At 39.2% G+C, this 20,728-nt stretch overlaps 1 protein-coding gene across 1 annotated transcript in view; it reads left to right on the top strand.

The window, feature by feature from the left end:
* The window catches only part of FMN1 (formin 1), a 414,557-nt gene that overhangs the window by 162,912 nt on the left and 230,917 nt on the right, over window positions 1–20,728 (top strand). The window contains 1 exon segment of the mRNA XM_004751031.3: window positions 19,169–19,230. Within this exon segment, the coding sequence (XP_004751088.2) occupies window positions 19,169–19,230 (62 nt within the window).

The raw sequence follows: 20,728 nt of genomic DNA on the forward strand, positions 1-20,728 counted from the left end.
ACGATGTCATTTCATTTCATTAGGTAAATCATGAAAATTCTCACTTGTCATAAAAGCTAGGAAGTCGTGTTACCTTTTGTGATGGTAAATTTATCCTTTTTCTCTATTATTATTTTTGAATTTGTGAAAATTACTTCTTATGGTTTGACCTATCGTTTTAGTGAGAGGAAGGAAGAGAAACTCAAGGAGTGTCTTATTTCTGTAAAAGTTAGTCAGGACTTGGCGTTGCGATGCCTGGGTGGTTCAGTTGGCTCAGCCTCTGACTCTTGGTTTTGGCTGGGTTCATGATCTCAAGGTCATGACATGAGCCCGGTAAGGCTCCATGCTCAGCATGAGTCTGCTAGAGAGTCTTTCCCCCTCCCTCTCCCTTCCCCTCTGCTCCTCCCCCTGCCGGGAGGCCTGCATGTGCAGGCATGTGAGTGCTCTCTCAATAAACAAATAAATAAACAAAAATCTTAAAAAAAAAAAAAAAGACTTGGCCTTCAATCTCAGTGTGGGGCTTTGGGGAAGAAAGATGTGTTTCCTGACTAAGTCCTACTTTAAGGGTGGGTAAGGGTGTGTTGGCATTGCAACCCAGGGAGCTTTGCTGCCAGACGGAGCTAAGCATTGCTATGAAATGAGCTGATATCTTCTCATGCTGCCTTGCTGGCACATTTCTAAATAATAATCTGGCAGGTTACATTGGGATTTACCAATTAAATGGGATTGCCTAAAAGATCTTGCCTTTTTTATGCTTATTTTTTCCCCATCTGCTATTCCATCTCTGTATTCCCAGCATTTGAACGTTGTTTCTGGATGCTAGAATTTCAGGGGAACTACAGCGCAGAAAAGAGCAAACCAGTATAATAGCTTGTGGCTCAAAGCAGAGTTAGCTTTCATGGCCTCATTAGCTTGGATAGAGGAGAGCTTAGAGGTAGCAGCCAATGGAAGAGCATACTTTTTACAGTCTAGAAATATGTGTCACTTTCTAGCCTTGCCAGACATCATTGTTTGGGTATAAACTCACAAATGCTATGGTTCTTGAGCTTGGCTGTATGTTAGAATCACTTGGAGTGCTGTTAATCCTAGTGCCCAACATGCATCCCATACCAATTAAATCTGTCTCTGGGCTGGGATCCATGCATAAGTAGTCTTTAAGCCACCTACATGCTAGGTGATTCTATTACGTAGCCCCAGCTGAGAAGCACTGAGTAAGGGGATTAAGTTGATTGGCCTATTAAGTTGGTTGGCCGATGACTTGGCATTTCCAAGTGAGCCAGTTGTATCTCCTGTTTATCTTTGCTGATTTTTACTTTAGTAACAATGCAGCAAGATCAGAGGCAGTCAGCTACATGTGACTGATTTTCCAAGGTGTGTTACAACCTCTGGGTAGTGACTATATCTTGCCTGTGAATCAGTGTCAGCTTCTCTTCATATGGCTGTTGTCAGGGGTATTCCGAAGTCTCTGGAAGAAGAGAAAGTGGCTGATGTGTGTATTTCTGTGTATATATCTTGTCTGTGTTTTAATTAGTATGTTATTTTTTGTTCTTCTGTTCTTTGAAAACATGATAATCGACTTCATCAAACTTTTGGTGAAAAATTATCTGAAAAGATAAGATTACTTGGGGGAAAACAAAACTAAAACTAACATTGCGAAACTAAAACAATACCCAGAATATCTTTAAATAAAGACACACTAAACAGAAATTCCTAGAGCCAGTGTTTCTGGCTGTTGACAAGGCTGGCTTGCCAGTTTGCACTCCTGCGCACACACATTCTCCCAATAGTTAAATATTCCTGGCCTTTTGAAAACAGTTCCCATTAAGAGTGCTTAGAAATCCTCAAGTAGGGTCTCCAGGTAAAATATAGGTTGTCCAGCTAAATGTGAACTTCAGAAAAACAGTGAATAATTACTTAGTATAAATAGGTCTTAAATGTTACATGAGACCCTTAGAAAAGCTATCTGTTGTTTATCTGAAGTTCACATCTGAGTATCCTGTATTTTTAATTTCTAAATTTGGCAACTCCATGGAGGTGGGGCTGGATGGAGGACCAGAGCACTCTCTAGTTTTCCTGGGCTGGGTCTCCTTGATGTGACCTTGCCTGTCACCATATTCCTGCAGAGAAGCTGCGACTGAGCTGTCCAACCCAAACTCTTACTCTGCTGTTCTCCTGTATGTCTGATAGGTTTTCCCATCTTTGGTGTTAGGACTGAGAGATGTAGGCTTTGAAAAGAACACCCCCCACCCACCCACACACACACACACATCAGTGCTCAAATTCTGAATGGTAGAAGAGATGTGAGTTAAGACCCTTCCAGGCAGTAAGCCCTGTGGCAGGTGCAGTGTGATGTATTTGAGTACTTTTCCACCATTTGGGAGACGCAAGTGCCCGGTCTCCCTTAGAAACCTGGGCAGGTAGCCTGGCCCCCTGGGTACTTGTCTGGCCTGGTTTACTAGAAAATTCCACTCTCAATCAAGTTAAAGCTGGCTGGCTTTCACCTGCCTCTCCAGAGACTGACCTTCACCTCCCTCTCTTGAGGTTCGTTTTGTTGGCTTTAAATAAAGGGCTCTGTCAGTTGAGTGGAGACACAAGCTGGAAGTTCTCCCAAAGTTTTCCATCAAGTCAACAAATGCTTATATGTGCCACCTGGAGAGGGAGAAAGAGACACAGAGAGAGAGAGAGAGAAAGAAAGGAAGTGTGTGTGTGTGTGTGTGTGTGTGTGTGTGCTTCCTTTTACTAGTTCTTTGTGTATTCAATTCTTTAGGGGAGGCAATATTTCTTCCTGACTATAAAGCTTAAACTAGCCTTATGTGCACATAGAGTATACTGTGAAATTTTGGAGATAGCCACTATCATTTATAGAAGACAATCCTGAACCCTGAATCATTCAAACTAATAGAAAAATTCTAAAAAGTATATATTTGTATACCATCTAAACATGTATCTACAAATTTTGCCATAATTTCTTCAAACTTTTAAAAGCCAGCGTAGAACCCAAAAAACAGATAATTATGTCAAAAAATGGGCAGAAGACATGAACAGACACTTCTTCAAAGAAGACATACAAATGGCTAACAGACACATGAAAAAATGTTCATCATCATTAGTTATCAGGGAAATTCAAATCAAAACCACACTGAGATACTACCTTACACCAGTTAGAATGGCCAAAATTAACAAGACAGTAAACAACAAGTGTTGGAGAGGATGTAGAGAAAGGGGAATCCTCCTCCACTGTTGGTGGGAATGCAAGTTGGTGCAGCCACTTTGGAGAACAGTGTGGAGATTCCTCAAGAAATTAAAAATAGAGCTTCCCCATGACCCTGCAATTGCACTCCTGGTTATTTACCATAAAGATACAGATGTAGTGAAAAGAAGGGCCATTTGTACCCCAGTGTTCAAGGAACAATGGCCACAATTGCCAAACTGTGGAAAGAGCCAAGATACCCTTCGACAGATGAATGGATAAAGAAGATGTGGTCCACATACACTATGGAGTATTACTCAGCCATCACAAAGGATGAATACCCAGCTTTTGCATCAACAAGGACAGGACTGGAGGAGATTATACTGAGTGAAATAAGTCAAGCAGAGAAAGTCAGTTATGTTTCACTTACTTGTGGAGCATGAGGAATAACATGGAAGACATTAGGAGAAGGAAAGGAAAAGTGAGTTGGGGTAAATCGGAATGAGAGAGGAAGCGTGGGGTGGGGAGATGGGTGAGCCTGGTGGTGGGTATTGTGGAGGGCACATCTTGCTTGGAGCACTGGGTGTGGTGCATAAACAATGAATCTTGGAACACTGAAAAAAATATAATGTAAAAAAAAACCCCAAAAAACCACAAGTGTTGAGGCCCCTTTTATAGTCCTCCTTAACCCAGTTTACTGGCTTATTCTCCTAGAGATAGCTACTTTCCCAGTGTTGGTATGGGGGCCATTACAACACAGAACTATAGGAGATGCCGTTCACAATTTGGTATATTTGTGTGTTCCCAGGCAATGTGTAGCTAAATTTTGATAATTACTGTAAATTATACCAGTTTTGTCTCTTCCCTTCTAATTCTTACATCCCATTTCTTTCTTCCTTGTCCCCGACCTCTAGCATAATGTAGGGAAATAAGGGTGACAATAGGCCTTCTTAATCTTGCTTCTGGAAGTTTTCATTATTATATTTGAAGTTTGCCAAAAATTCTTGATAGATATCATGAATCTGATTCCCTTATATTCTAAATTAATGAAGAGTTGTTGTTTTTTTCCTTTTAAAATAAAGAATGAATGTTGAGCTTTATTAAGATATGTTACTGTGTCATTCTGTATTGTTTTGAGATTTTGAGATATGGTTTTTCTCCTTTAGTATATTGTGGTAGATATTACTGATAAATTTTCAGATATATAACTCTTGCAACCTTAGAATAAACTTTGCGTAGTTGCATGATTTCTTTTCACAAATTACTGAACTAGCTTTGCTAATTTTTGAGTTTATTTTTAGTGTATCCTTTTTTGTTTTTAATTGCATTATAGAAAGGAAACATGGTCTGTATGATAGCATTACTTAGACATTTTTAAAGACATTTTCAGTATGAATCACCAATTTTTGCAAATATATCTGCCTAAAAAGGATGCATATCGTTGATTTGTTGGGTTCTGCATTATATATAATCAGGGCTTTTAATGGTATCAGTTTGTGTTTCTATTTGTTTTATTTATCAATTTGTGATAGGGGGATATTACTTATCTCCTATTTTACTTAGTTCTGTCAGTTTTTACTTTATATTTTTTAAGGTTTTGCTTTATATATTTTATATATTTTAATGTTAGTTGCATTCAAGGTCATGACTATTTTTTAAAGATTTTATTTATTTATTTGAGAGAGAGACAGAGAGAGCTACAGAGGGCATGAGCAGGGAGGAGAGGGAGATGCAGGGGGCCCATTGGAAATCTGTCCCAGGACCCTGGGATCATGACCTGACCCAAAGGCAGATGCTTAGCAGACTCAGCCACCCAGGCTTCCCTTTTCAAGGCCATTATTATATGTAGCTTAAGAGATAAAACATTACAAATGCATTTGAAGCATTTTGTATGCCCTTTACCATCCCCTTAGGTGAAATTGTTTATTAACCCTGTGTACTTGTATAAAATCCCCAGACAATATATAAAATATAAAATGGTTAGATGTCTATAAAAATGGCATCCTACCATGTGTATTTTTTGGTAACTTTTCCTCTCAGAATTATTTGTTAGATAACTTAATTAATTCTAAATTAATTATGTGTCAGTATGTGTATAGCTCTAGTTCATTCATCTTAATGTCTACACAGTATCACTTTGAATACATCACTCAATATTTGCTCATCTGTATTGTTTATAGAAATTTAATTTTTCCCATTTTTCGTGGTTTAGGAACAATGCTTTTGTAAATGTTCTTTTTAACGCTTGTGCTCATATGTGAATGCTTGGCCAGGGGTGAACTCAAGGTAGAATTTTTGGTTTTATTGATGTATACCTGTAAATTTAATATTGACAAAATGATCTTTAGAGTGACTGTGGCAATTAATATGCCCATCAACAATGTGTGGAATTCTCATTCTTCATTCTCACCAGGAGTTAGTATTTGCAGACTTTTTAACAATTCCAAATCTGATGTGTGTGACATAGTTTCCCACTGTAGTTTTAATTTGCATTGTCTGGAAGACAAGTGAGTTTATCTTGTTTATTAGCAAATAATGAATGAGTCATTGGAGCTCCTCTTCCATGAATTTACTGTCCATTTGCTTTTTTTTTTTTTTTTTAATTGGTTGCATCTCTTCTTAGATCTGTCTGGCACTTGTTTGTCCTGGATGCCAATCTTTTATCAGTCATATGCTTTGTAAATGTCTTATTTATATATATATATATATATATATATATATATAGCTTATTGCTTTCTATTGACTTTAATACAACCAAATTTTTAAAATGTGTTTTCCTCTTCTAAAGAAATTTTTTTTCTGAATCCCAATTTCATAAAGATACTCTAAGTTTCTTCCAAGGTTTTTTTTCTCTTATGCTTTTCACATTTAGATTTTTAATCCACTGGAACTGATTCTTGTGTATGGTTTAAAGTATGAACACTTCTTATATTTTAATTTAGAAGTAATCTATCCTTTCCCCACAAGTTTCAGTATGCCCTCCAATCACACATCCAGTTTCCATATTTGAGTGGCTCTATTTATAGGCTTTATTTCCTATTTTATATGGTCTATTTTGTTGTCTCTGTACCAATGCCAGAATTCCTCAATTTTGACTTTTTTTAATCATCCTTGTCTTGTTCCATGCTGCATTTTTAGTTATTCAGTGTTATCTTTTATTCACAAATTATTTCCTCCACTATGACAGTTTATCCAGCTTTTAAAACTTTTAATCTCCATGAGTATACTTTACATGTATAATATTTATAAATTCTTTAGTTATTTATATTCTTTTCTTTTTAATAGTGTGCCATGGCTGTCACTGTTTATAATAGTCATTATTTATCTTGGTGAAGATTCTCAACATGATTAGAATACTTGTAAAATGTTTAATATTTAAAATTTGTTTTGTGTGATTTCACATGCCAAAATTTGGTCTTGTTGCCTATGATGACATTTAACCTTCTTCACATGTACTGGCGGCTTGGTTTGAAGGGTCTTGATCTTGTTTTAAAAAAAAAAAGAAGAAGAAGAAGAAGAAGAAGAAGAAGAAGAAGAAAAGTCTTCCCTCTCCCTTTACACTTGTCTATTTTGCAGTCAGTCTCACCTGGTCCTTGCAAGTCCCAAGATCGGAAGCTGGGCGTACTTACCAATGGTATTTGGGGTTCTGTGTCCAAGGGGTGATATGGATGTTGCATATCTCTTCACTGGGGACAGGAGTGGGCTGGGTTTGGAGTTCGGTCTTAATCCCTGTCTGTATCCTCTAGTTCAGGTCCCCAGATAGCAGTTGGCAGCAACTTCTTACTTATTCCCTTTATCTGGGAACCCCTCCACTCTTTTTTTCCTTTCTTTTCCTTTCCTTTCTTTTTTTCCTTAAAGATTTATTTACTTGAGAGAGGGCCCGAGCATAGTGAGGAGGGCCAGAGGGAGAAGGAAAGAGAATCCCAAGCAGACTCCATGCTGAGCCCGGAGCCTGAAGTGGGACTCCAACTCAGTACCCTGAGATCAGCACCCAAGCAGAAACCAGGAGTAAGACATGTAACCAGTATTACCACCTAGACACCCCTCTCCTTTTTCCTTTTTTCGTAGCAGCAAGCCTAGCCCTGGTTTTCTGCCCCACAGGGGGCCCTTTCAGCACCACCCACCCACCCCCAACCCTGGTTCCTTGGCAGAAACTTAACTCCAGGCTGGAACTGGGGCACAGCTGGCCCAGAGCTTTGGGTCCAAAGCACGGCTTGACTCTTCTGTCCCATTTCTGTTTCTGCAGAATGTTATTCTCTTTTGCTTCTTGCTGGTGACTTCTAAACTTTCTTACTTTATATTTTAGATTTCATTAGTAAGCAAGTTTAGGAGGGAGTAAAAAAATGTGAACCTGTAACAACTGGAGGTCTATTGGGTCACTTCACTTTTTCGAAACGAAGTTGGAAATATCCCTTAGTTGTTCCAATTTGTCTCTTATCGTTACCACATCCACACGAGTCCATCTTTCATAGTAAAGAAAAGTGTTCATTTCATAAGTCTGGTCCACCCTCCTCTCTCCCCACCTCCCCATCCCTATGCAACCCTTCAGGTGTTACTGTGTCTCTGGTAGCCAAGTTTCAAGTTTAGATATGAAGTATCGTGACTGCCACCTAATGGCAGTCATGGAGTACTTTGAGCCATAACCTAAATTTTATTCTGACAAGGGCATGCCTCTGAGGAAGATAATGTTTCTTGGCTTTTATAGGCTCCACGGATGGAAAGGGAAGCCTACGTCTTAGGGAGCTTGTGTTCCTGGAGTTCTAAACTGTTTAGCATTTCCCCTTTAACAGGATGGAAAATAAGGGTGACCATGAAAAGGCTAGTTATCTAGCACCGGCAGCTAGAATTTGATTGAATGGATGTTGTCCCCCTGGTAGGCTGTTTGTCACATAGGGCCTGGTCCTGAATATTTACCTTGGGCATTGGGGTAAAGTCAAAGACACATAGCCATGAATTCGCTGACCTTTGTACCTATTTTATGCCATTACCTCAGGACATAAAAACTCAGTTGCTGAATATTAAAGGGGATACGTACCTTGATCATCTCCGCCCCCCACCTTCAATTTGTCCTCTTCCCTAAGCCCTTTTCTGTCTATATTGGTGAGAGAGACTCCATCTCCGTTATTTAAAACCTCTAAAATGGTATGAATCTCCACATAGTAGGCTTGGCTGGAAACTTCGCATATTTATCGGCTGTTACTACAGTAATGCCTTGTAACAGACCATACTTCAAATCTAGTAGTTTTCAGTAACAAGCATTTATTTGCGAAGTCGCCAAGGTCATTCGTGGTTCAGCTGATGCCAGCTGGGCTCTCTCACAGTGTGCACAGACTGGACTTGGCTGCTGATCATGGCTAGTGTATAGGGCTGCCCTGGGGGACCAAGTCTGACTGACCAGTGGCTGCCTACGATACATTCTTCTTCTGTGAAGGAGCAGGAGTGAAGGAGGCAAGCCAAACTGAGCACAAGCAAATTTAAATCCCTTATGTCATGTCTGTTTGCATTGCACCAGCCAAAACCAAAAGTCCTAGGAGGTTCTTGTGTACCCCAAGCAGAAGGGGAGGGGGTGGAAGTGAATGAATATTTGCTGAGCAGTGTTCCATCCAGCCTTTGACAGCTCCATACAAAATTATTTATTTATTTATTTATTTATTTATTTATTTATTTGACAAACAGAGATCACAAGTAGGCAGAGAGAGAGAGAAGAGTGAGCAGGTCCCCCCGCTGAGCAAAGAGCCCCATGTGGGGCTTGATCCCAAGACCCTGGAACCATGACCTGAGCCGAAGGCAGAGGCTTTAACCCACTGAGCCACCCAGGCGCCCCCATACAAGATAATTGAAGGACGTCAAATTTTTTTTAAGAAAACAAAAGTGTAATGTGTTAATCCTTAAGTGTAAGTGCAGGAAGCTTCTAAGACATTTCAAAGAGGTGCACCTTGAGAAGCCCTTCAGGGTGGAAATGCGTGATGTTCATTTTCTCATACCCTGCCTTGTGAAGATAGTAAACACATGAATGAAAGAGCTACTAAGTTTAGCGAGAAACTGGTAGGCTTAGAGAGTTGGAATATTTTCCCCATCTTTTAATATTGGCATTTTTATGTTTCTGCCTGAGAAAATCCTAAATATTTTTAACCAAGGAGAGAGACTGAAAGATAAAGTCCTAAACTCATGGGATTTCTAACCATGTATTTTTTCTGATAATGGAAACCAGTCCTTTCCTTTTTATACACCTGTAGAACAAAATAATAGCTATATGTTCCCTGATATTCACATAACTTCTATATGGCTTCATCCTTTTTGTTTTGCTTAAAGATTTTACTTAATTACTTATTTGAGAGAGAGAGGACACAAGTGGAAGGGAGGGGCAAAAGCAGAAGCAGACTCCTCACAGAGCACGGAGTCTGACATGGGGCTCAAACCCAGGACCGTGAGATCATGACCCGAACCAAAGGCAGATGCATAACCGACTGAGACACACAAGCATCTTTTTTGAAGAGACAGGATGGGTCTCTATCCAAATTAGATTCAGACACTAAGATTAATGACTACATAGATACACCACACACAAAAGAGGGTATGAGGTTTATTTACTAAAATAATGAGACTTCTGGGGAGAGCAGGATAGGTCTCTGAAGCTGCCTGGAAAATGCCTTGAAAGAGGAGAGGAAGGAGACTGACTTGGGGTTGATGGTGTTAATGGGATAATGTTGGGCTGAGGGTCCCTGCTTGCGGGCAGTGGCTCAAGGGGTTCCAATGTCCTACTTAGTGTCAAAGGCTTTGTATTTAAATTGTCCAGATGTGGGACAGAGGGGAAGAGGGAGAGGTGTTAGCAGCAGTCACACATCAAGAAATAGTTGGGCTCCTGCACTTGTATGGTGATTGTTGAAGGCCCACCGATAAGGAGGTATTGTATTAACATTTCTGGTGATGGACATGCTGGCAGCTGTTGACTTTGATCATACCCCACTTTTTCTCTGGACTTCACTGACTTTAAATCTTCCTCATTTTTTAATGGATATCAAAGCAGCCTCCCTTCCCCAAACTACATTGTTTATAGGTACTTGGTGAGGAATCTGATCTAGAGGACCTACTGGGTACCAAGAGCAGCCTGTACACTTTGCCCTCATAATCATACTAAATATAAGAGCTCAGGAGCACCTGGGTGGCTCAGTCGGTTAAGCGTCCGACTCTTGATTTCAGCTCAGATTCTGATCTCAGGGTCATGAGATCAAGCCCCACATCAGACTGTGCTCAGTGTGGAGTCTGAGAGAGATTCCCTGTCCCTCTGCCCCTCCTACCACTTGTGTGCTATCTCTTTTTCTCTCTGGAAAAAATAAAATAAATCTTAAAAAAAATATGTATATGAGAGCCCAAATTTGATTTTATTCTTAGGCATTGAAGTAAATTTTTGCCTTCTATGACCAGCACCATTTCATTAATGTTAGATATTAGTGGGAGACATTTTCTGCATTTGTAACTTTGTTTGAATGTATATTCATCTGTTAGTAATGAGTGTTTTCCCAAATGACATTGCTTATGTACCAGCTCCATGATCTGGAGCATATATTTATACATTCTTACTATTTAAAATTTTTTAAATTTTGGGGGGTTGTATAGGGCTTTTTGCATTAATAAATTGACCTTATCTTCAAAAGCACTGGTTCTCAAACTTTAGAGTGTGTCATAATCACTTGGGAGCCTTATTAAAGCATCCTCCAAGTTTCTTCTTAAGTCTGGAGTGACCCTGAGAATTAGCATTTCTAAGAAGTTCCAGGTGTTCTTTAGTTTCAGGGACTAAACTTTGACCAACCCTATCTTACAACAGTGATACTCATGAGGTCATGGGTTTTATGTGCTAGTTTGATTTTTTTTTCCTAATATACATTAAAATAAATATTCAACTGTTAAAATAAAGTCCAGCTGTCTATAACCAAAAAAAAAAAAAAAAAAAAAAGACCTCACTGGTGTGCCTGCAAAGCTTTGGAAATACTGACTAGGCGTTCTCCCAAGTTTAACTCAGAGGAAGGATCCCTTGCCTTTAAGATTGAAGGTATGAGCTAAACCTGTGTTAAGCAATGTGAAGAAATGAGTAAAGCCAATGAGGGGCAAAGGCAGTACAAATTAGAATCCACATACTAGGAGAGAGCCATGGTTTTCATCCGTTAGGGAAATCAGGAATTCTCTATTCCCCAACTGTGTGCGTAATCCATATCTGCTGGGGGTGTGTGTGTGTGTGTGTGTGTGTGTGTGTGTGTGTGTATAGGGGAGGGGCTTAGATATGTGTGTGAGACAGTATAAATGAAAACCAGATACAACCACAAACGGCTGACTTTGTTCTGGAAGTCCGCATAGAGAAAATAGATGAATCATAGTCACAGAGCTTGAGGGGACCAGCCATTGTCACTCATCGTCTTCATGTTAATCCCAGGCTCGTGGAATCTCCCTGGGATTAATAATACCCCGGACCCCTTTAAGGAGTTATAGAAAAGAGGTACCGAGTTTGCTAGTGATTCTAGTGATTGGGTGAAGCCAGCAACTTTTAAGTGCTTAGGAACTTGGAGTTCCAGTTATACCCGAAACTTACCCAAGCATAAGAACAGCAGCAGCAAACAAGCGACGAACTCTACAGGGTAAAAATCACAAGCTCTTTGGGCCCGAGTGAATTTGTTGGCACTTAACCAGCCTGTGTTCCGGGGAAAGTTGTTCAGCCTGTGTACCTCGGTTTCCTTACCTGTAAAGTGGACCTTGGGGTGATACCACATGCACCTTGTGGGTATGATGTGAGGAGGGCACATGTTAATCTCTGTAACGTGCTTAGAACAGTTCCTGAGACATAGCACTCCATGTATAATTAAGAGAAACCGAGTCAGTATGAACTGTGGCTCTGGTACTACATGCCTCCCCCTGTTAGTGAGATCAACTTCAATGCTTCAATCAGAAGATACAAGGCTCTAATGATACCTGGCAGAAAGGCTGTTTTGTTGTTGTGAGCTGATAGGAAAAAAGGGAAAATTTGTACTACAAAAAGGGTATGTACCAATTAGATTAAGTACTTTACTAGAAAGAGTTTTATTTTTAGGGGGGGAAGTTCTTACATATTTCTCCCAAAATGTTGAATCTTGCCAGTCAGGATTGTTTTTTTATTTGTCTTTTCTTAGAATATGTTCTTTTCTTTCTTTCTTTCTTTTTTTTTTTTTTAAAGATTTTACTTCTTTATTGGAGAGAGAGAGAAAGAGAGAGAGCAGGCAAAGTGGCAGGCAGAGAGAGGGAGAAGCAGACTCCCTGCTGAGCAGGGGCTCAATGCAGGGGCTTGATGCTAAGACCCTGGGGTCATGACCTGAGCAAAAGACAGGGACTTAACTGGCTGAGACACCCAGGTGCCCCAATATGTAATTTTTTTTGTCAGGGAGAGAGAGAGCACAGACAGGCAGAGGGGCAGGCAGAGGCAGAGGGAGAAGCAACCTCCCCGCAAACAAGGAGCCCAATATGGGACTTGATCCCAGAACGCTGGGATCATGACCTATAACCGAAGGCAGCTGCTTAACTGACTGAGCCACCCAGGAATCCCCCAATATGTAATTTTCTTAAGATATATTCTTAAGTTTATTTTCTGGGGGCTAGACTAATTGAATTTGTTTGTTAATTTCCACTGGGGCTGGCTGATGTAGCTTCAAATTGGTCTGCCCTTTTCAAGCCCTGACACTCAAAGTCTTGATTTCTCCTTTTCACACATTATTCCCAGAGCTCCTGAATACCAGGGTGAAATTCTCTTTTTAACAAATAAAAGCATCCTTGGTCTTGAATTGAGGCCCCTGTCCATGAGACAGGGCTCTCCTCTTGCATTTGCAAGCTTAGAACACATGGAAGGAGGGGACTGCCAGTAACAAGACATACTTGGAAACCACCAACCTAGCTTAGACCCACTGTTCTGTAACCTTAATATTTCTTAGCATTCTCTTGTGACCTTCCACCAGTGAAGGCATTAACTTCTCCCTTCTACACATTGCCTGCAGATTCCATCTTGTCATCCTTCTCAGTAATGGGGATGTGTCTTTGTTACACTGGGACCATGGGCAAAAATATTTGAAGAAGAGATGAATCATGATTTGCTGGGTGTTAGCTTTCCCATGGTCTCCCTTCATCAATCTGTAAATTAGTCATAACTCTATCTGTCACACCCTTACAGGTACAATTTACACAAAATGAATCATCTCAAAATATAGCCTATGTGTAATTTCTTTTTATTTTCCCCTATGTGTAATTTCTATTTAGAATGTAGGTGTTATTTCCAAGGATCATCCGTTTTGTAAGAAGGTTGGTTTAGCTATAATTTGCGTGCTTTGTAAAGGTGTGGAATTGATTTTTTTTTTTAAAGATTTATTTATTTATTTGACAGACAGAGATCACAAGTAGGCAGAGAGAGAGGAGGAAGCAGACTCCCCACTGAGCAGAGAGCCCGATGTGGGGCTCAGTCTCAGGACCTTGGGATCATGACCCGAGCTGAAGGCAGAGGCTTTAACCCACTGAGCCACCCAGGCGCCCCGGAATTGATTTTTGATAATTCTTTTTTTCTTACATTTTAATGTTAGGTATACAGAAAGAAAATGACATAAGACACATAGAAGTTAAAGAATTTTTCATTGAACACTCATAGGATGTCACCTTGCTCAGTCATAACCCAACTCACTTTGTCTTCTCCTGGATCCCACCATTATCCTGACTTTTGTTACTATTATTTGCTTTCCTTTTGTCATTTTTTCCCACTTGTGCAGAGCCAGGATAAGGATTGTTGCATAGGGAGGTATGAGTAGCTTCAACTTTATTAGAAAAATGCCGAACACTTTTCAAAGTGATTGTACGAGTTTGTACTCCTGTCACAGTTTTTTGAGCACACCACTTCTCTGCAGCTTCATTAGCACTCAGTTTTGTCAGACTTTCAGTACTCCTGATTACTGATGAGAATGAGCACCTTTGGATATAATTGACTTGCATGTTGCCTTTTTAGAGTGCCTATTGTCCTTTTTTTTTTACCCATTTTTCATTTTCTGCAGTTTTGTAGGAAATACACGCGTGCACGCACGCACAGACACACACACACAATCTTTGATTATTTAAGTGTATTTTCCCAATCTGTGGCCTTGTCTTTTCCCTCTTTTTATGGCATATTGTGATGAAAAGGAGCTCTTTATTTTAATGTAGTCAAATTTATCAGTTTTCTTTCCTTTATGTGTAATGCTTTTGACACTTAAATTTTTTTCTTAAGCTGAAATTATAAAAATATTATGCTGTATCTATACTTCCAATGCTATTACGATCAAAATTCTACCAGTATTTTTCAAAGAGCTGGAGCAAATAATCCAAAAATTTTTATGGAATCAGAAGAGACCCCGAATTGCTAAGGAAATGTTGATAAACAAAAATAAAACTGGCAGCATCACATTACCTGATTTCAAGCTTTACTACAAAGCTGTGATCACCAAGACAGCATGGTACTGGCATAAAAACAGACACATAGACCAGTGGAACAGAGTAGAGAGCCCAGATATGGACCCTCAACTCTATAGTCAAATAATCTTCGACAAAACAGGAAAAAATGTACAATGGAAAAAAGACAGTCTCTTCAATAAATGGTGCTGGGAAAATTGGACAGCTATATGTAGAAGAATGAAAATCGACCATTCTATTATACCATACACAAAGATAAACTCGAAATGCATAAAAGACCTCAATGTGAGACAGGAATCCATCAGAATCCTAGAGGAGAACATAGGCAGTAACTTCTTTGATATCAGCCACAGCAACTTCTTTCAAGATGTGTCTCCAAAGGCAAAGGAAACAAAAGCGAAAATGAACTTTTGGGACTGCATCAAGATCAAAAGCTTCTGCACAGCAATGGAAACAGTCAACAGTCAACAAAGAGGCAACCCACGGAATGGGAGAAGATATTTGCAAATGTTAGTACAGACAAAAGGTTGATATCTGTAAAGAACTTCTCAAACTCAACACACGCAAAACAGATAATCATATCAAAAAATGGGCAGAAGATATGAACAGACACCTCTCCAGTGAAGACATAAAAATGGTCATCAGACACATGAAAAAATGTTCATCATCGCTAGCCATCAAGGAGATTCAAATTAAAACCACATTGAGATACCACCTTACACCAGTTAGAATGGCGAAAATTAGCAAGACAGGAAACAGCATATGTTGGAGAAGATGTGGGGAAAGGGGAACCCTCTTCCACTGTTGGTGGGGAATGCAAGTTGATGCAGCCACTTTGGAGAACAGTATGGAGATTCCTCAAGAAATTAAAAATAGAGTTTCCCTATGACCCTGCAATTGCACTGCTGAGTATTTACCCCAAAGATACAGATATAATGAAAAGAAAGGCCGTCTGTACCCCAATGTTTATAGCAGGAATGGCCACAGTCGCCAAACTGTGGAAAGATCCAAGATGCCCTTCAACGGACGAATGGATAAGGAAGATGTGGTCCCTATTCACTATGGAGTATTATGCCTCCATCAGAAAGGATGAATACACAACTTTTGTAGCAACATGGACGGGACTGGAAGAGATTATGCTGAGTGAAATAAGTCAAGCAGAGAGTCAAGTATTATACGGTTTCACTTATTAGTGGAGCATAACAAATAACATGGAGGACATAGGGAGATGGAGAGGAGAAGGGAGTTGAGGGAAATTGGAAGGGGAGGTGAACCATGAGAGACTGTGGACTCTGAAAAACAACCTGAGGGTTTTGAAGGGGCGGGAGGTGGGAGGTTGGGGGAGCCAGGTGGCAGTATTAAGGAGGGCACGTACTGCATGGAGCACTGGGGGTGGTACAAAAACAATGAATTCTGTTACGCTGAAAATAAAAAAAATATATATTATGCTGTATTGTCATATTAAGCATTTGTAGTTTTGCTTTTTCAATTTAGCTTTTAATCAACTTAAAATAGGTTATTGTCTGGTATAAAATTGGGATCCAGTTTTCATTTTTCCATATACATATCCACATTTCCCAATCAGTAATTATTAGAAAAACCATTCTTGGTATAAACAAAGATCTTCCATGATACTTCTGTCCTCTAAAGTGACCATGAATTCACCATGAATTCTGGACACTTTATTCTGTTATCTGTTATCCCTCATTCAGCACTCTTCTATTTTAATTATGTTTTGATAATGAAAATTAATTCTTATTAAATGGTAAGGCAAGTTATCTTTATGTTTTCATGTTTCTTGGCTCTTATTGGCTTTTTGCACATCTGTGCTTCAATATATATTTTGGAATGAACTCCTTATTCAAAAGAAACCCCTAAACCCTTAGAAATGTTTAAGAGGATTGCACCGAATCAATAGATCAACTTGGGAAAATTAACATCTTTACAATATTGAGTCCTATCAAAAACATGGCTTACTCTCTTTGTCTCTTTCTTGGTATTACAGTTCAACATAAAGTTTCTGTTTTTCTCATGAGGTCTTAAAATTTTACAAGGTTTTTCTAAGTACTTTATGTTTTTGGGGTACTGTGAATGTTAAGGTTTCTTTTTGAAACTGTGGCTAGTATCATCATTTTTATATACTGATTTTATATCCAGCAACTTCACTAACACATATGTTAATTTGAATATGTTTTTGCAGTCAGTCTTTTGGATTTTTCTAAATACATGTTATTAGTGAACAATAGCTTAATTTTTTCCTTTATTCTTATATATAATTGTGTGTATACACCCATGTTTTCTTTTTTCTTATCCCATTGCATCCACTAGTACCCTTAGGAAAATAATGAATAGAAATAGTAGTAACAGGTGTTCTTGAGTTAGGCTGAATTTCCTGAGGAAAACATTTAAAAGTAAAATATTTTATGTAGATTTTTAAAAAAATTAACTTAATGTAAAATTAACATTTTCTTCTTGGTGCACAGTTCCATGAATTTTAACTTGTGTGCGAATTCATGAACTACCACAGTTATCAGGATAGAGAAAGATTACATCACCCCAAAATTCCTGTGTGCTGCTGCTTTGTAGTCAAATACTAGCAGCCCCCGCCCCCCCGCCCAACCTCTGGCCACTGCTACTCTGATCTGTTTTTATCCCTATGGTTTTGTCTTTTTCTGAATGTCATATAAATGGAATTAAACAATAGTTAGACTTCTGAGACTTTTTCACTCTGTGTGTCTTTGAGATTGATTTATGTTCACATATGTATCTATAAGAATTCCTTAGTATTGCTGAGTAGTATTCCATTCTATAGATATACCATAACTTGTTTATGCCTTCACTCTTGAATTACGTATGTTTTCTAGTTCTGCAATTTATTCGTCTTTCTTAAATAAGAAAGCTGCTTAGCTTCTTTATGCATCAACATGTTCATCATTAAGGGGGTAATGTACCTACATGATAGGGTTATTGGCGGAGGAAAAATGAGTCAATACATTTGAAGTACTTAAATAATGCCTGATACGTAATAAATGCTCAGTAAATACAATCCATATCATTGTCTCCAATATTAGTAAAGATTTTGAGGTAGAAAAAGACTTGACAAGTTCAAGGAATAGCAGGGAAGCCAGAGTGCCAGAGGCAAAGACAGAGAGAGGCATGTAGGAGCCAGGTTGTGAAGGATAATTTGGGCTGCAGCAAGTGTTGGGATTTCACCCTAAGTGCATTGGAAAGCTCAGGCTGAGACATACTCTGGTTTATGCCTTTACTGGATAATTCAGACTGCTGTTAGAAGAATGGGTATGGTGGTGGTGTTAAGCGTCAAGGCAGGTGACCTTTCTAGGTTATTGCAGAGGTCAAGGAGCAGACTGCGGTGGCTTGGACCATAGTGATGTTTCCTGAGTGTGGGGTGGTGAGAAGTGGTTCGAGTCAAGATATGGTTTGGATATAAAATTCACAGAACTTGCTGTCAGATTACCAGCTCACTGTAACACATTCCCCATAAGAGCAGCAGTGTGACCCTTTATAGTAACAACAACACTCCTGTCCTGTTGTGGCTTTACCAAAGATTTCCTTCATCCAGTTTTGAATCGACATCTGAGTTTTCATGCCTGATTTCTGATAACCACTTGAAGAAATAGTCTGTCCTTTCATGTATTTTTTAAACGACATCTGTTTCTTTAGTGCTCATACTCACAACCCCAAACACATTGTTAAGAAAACAACTTATCCCACAAAAATGTTTTTCCATAGCATTTTGCTTTGTGGTCCACCAGTCTGGATAGTTCTGTGACCCCACATACTTAGTCGTCCTGCTGGAAATGAAGCTGTCTGAGCTGCTTCATGTTTAGCCAGCGGGCTGGTAGTTTTAGTTGTTGGCTGGAGTTCCTGTGTACACTTGGGACTTTTTGTTGGAATAAACATTATTAGACTCGGGCTCAAATTGGATCCGAAATTTATTTTTGCCCTCCTTTCAACCTCCTCACCCTAGATTATCTCATCCAAATGACAAATGGTCTTGACTTTCTGAAGTGATCTAAAGATTAAAATCAGCCCTGGGTGCTTGCTTAGCCTAGTATTCAAATGGAGATTTTTTTTTTTTTTTTTTTTTTTTTTTTTTTTTTAAGCAGTTAAAAATAGAGTTCTCTGATCTCACATACAAAGTTTGATTTCCTGTGTGTCTGCTCTTAACACGTCTGTATTTGTTCTCAGTGCTGCTTGTGCTTCCAACTCCTCCTTAAAGACAAACACCTGACCCAGTCTTTATCTGGAACCCTCATCATGCCTTTTTTTTTTTTTTTAACCCTATCCTCTCTGCTTAATTTGGCACCTCTCATAATTCAGGGTTTGCCGAATGGAAGGAAATTTCCCTTCTATCCTGAGCTACTTGTCCTCTCTTGGCCCAATTTCCAACATCTCTTGTCAGTTTAATGTCAAACTGGCGTTTATTGACTTAGTTTACTTGTAGGAGGGACTCTGGCATCTTGGAGATGCTCACTTGAATTTTGTGCATAATTTTGTGCTTCTTTGTAACTGGCTTCTTTTGTGATCTTACAGAATACCAAGCTGCTATTTTACACTTGAAGAGGGAACACAAAGAAGAAATTGAAAACCTACAGGTATATCTCTTTGATTCTACTGAACCGGTTGTGTGAGACTGCTACTTCGTTTTCTCATGTGCCAAAGTAAATATTCCCCTTTTGTTGCCATATTTACTTAGACAGCATTTGCAGCTGGTAGCTCTCAGCGGGCATTGCTTTTATCCTGGGGAGGGAAGACTGGAACTCCATTTTCCATATAATTCCATTCCTACTTTTAAGAAATGCAAGCAGAGAAAGACAACTATCATATGATCTTCCTGATATGAGGAAGTGGTGATGCAACATGGGGGCTTAAGTGGGTAGGAGAAGAATAAATGAAACAAGATGGGATTGGGAGGGAGACAAACCATAAGTGACTCTTAATCTCACAAAACAAACTGAGGGTTGCTGGCGGGAGGGGGTTTGGGAGAAGGGGGTTGGATTATGGACATTGGGGGGTTATGTGCTTTGGTGAGTGCTGTGAAGTGTGTAAACCTGGTGATTCACAGACCTGTACCCCTGGGGATAAAAATATATGTTAATAAAAAAATAAAATTTTAAAAAAATAAAAGAAAAAAAAAAGAAATGCAAGTGCATTTGCCTGGGAAAACGTTATGCTTGGAGAAAAATATTAGTTTTGTTTGAAAAGCAGGAAATAAGATAAGAGTATTTAGACTTTGACTCTTTGTAAGAAGTCCTTAAAAACCCATTTTTTCCTATGCACACTGCAAACTCTTTTGTTTGGCTTACTCCCATTCATGTATTTGTATCCATCCATCTCAGGACATCCCTGCAATATGATGTCAGGCAGATCAAGGCACTTAGGGAAGTGGCCCTCGTGGGAACGCAGAGTTGTGCTGAACCATTTATTCTCTATCCCCAAGGACTGCTTGGAAATTGCTGACTTGATCCCAGAAAGACTAAGGGATTATTTACTTCCTCCCACTATCTAACTGTCGTTCCCTTAATGTTTGGTCTTTGTTACAGTGCCTATGACAGGAAGCTGTAGAATTTTCATTTCAAATAACTAAATATTGAATTGGGCACTTATTCTAGTTTACTGATGACCCATACCTTAGAGGACAAGAGCGAAATTTAAGTAAAACTTGGTGTTTATTCAGTGCTAACTCATTCCTTGCTAATTTAATGAATCTGTGGATCAAATATTCTTCTTTCCAATAAGTGTTAAGATGCTTTTTTAAAATAACTGAGACACACTATTGGGTTATATAGGTTAAGTCACTGCAAATAACCAAAAAGATTGTTAAATAGGTCAGGTGGTGTATAAATTGAGCTTGTTGTCAGCAGCTTGGAAGGGGGAATGAGTCCATTTCACAGAGAAACAAACAAACAAACAAAAAAATGGAAAACTACCCCTGTCTCGTAGGGGGAAAACAGAGGCCCTTAGCTCTTTTGTTGCAAGATGCTCTACAGAGCCCTCTCTTCTTCTTTGTTCTGGTGTATGAAAGATTCTCGGCTGTCTCAGAGGAAGTGAAATGGGGATGAGTTTAAGAAACAGATTGCTAAAGAGGGTAGA

The sequence above is a fragment of the Mustela putorius genome, unplaced genomic scaffold, assembly GCF_011764305.1.
Source record: "Mustela putorius furo isolate JIRA1106 unplaced genomic scaffold, ASM1176430v1.1 tig00003898_pilon_pilon_pilon, whole genome shotgun sequence".
Classification (NCBI taxonomy): domain Eukaryota; kingdom Metazoa; phylum Chordata; class Mammalia; order Carnivora; family Mustelidae; genus Mustela; species Mustela putorius.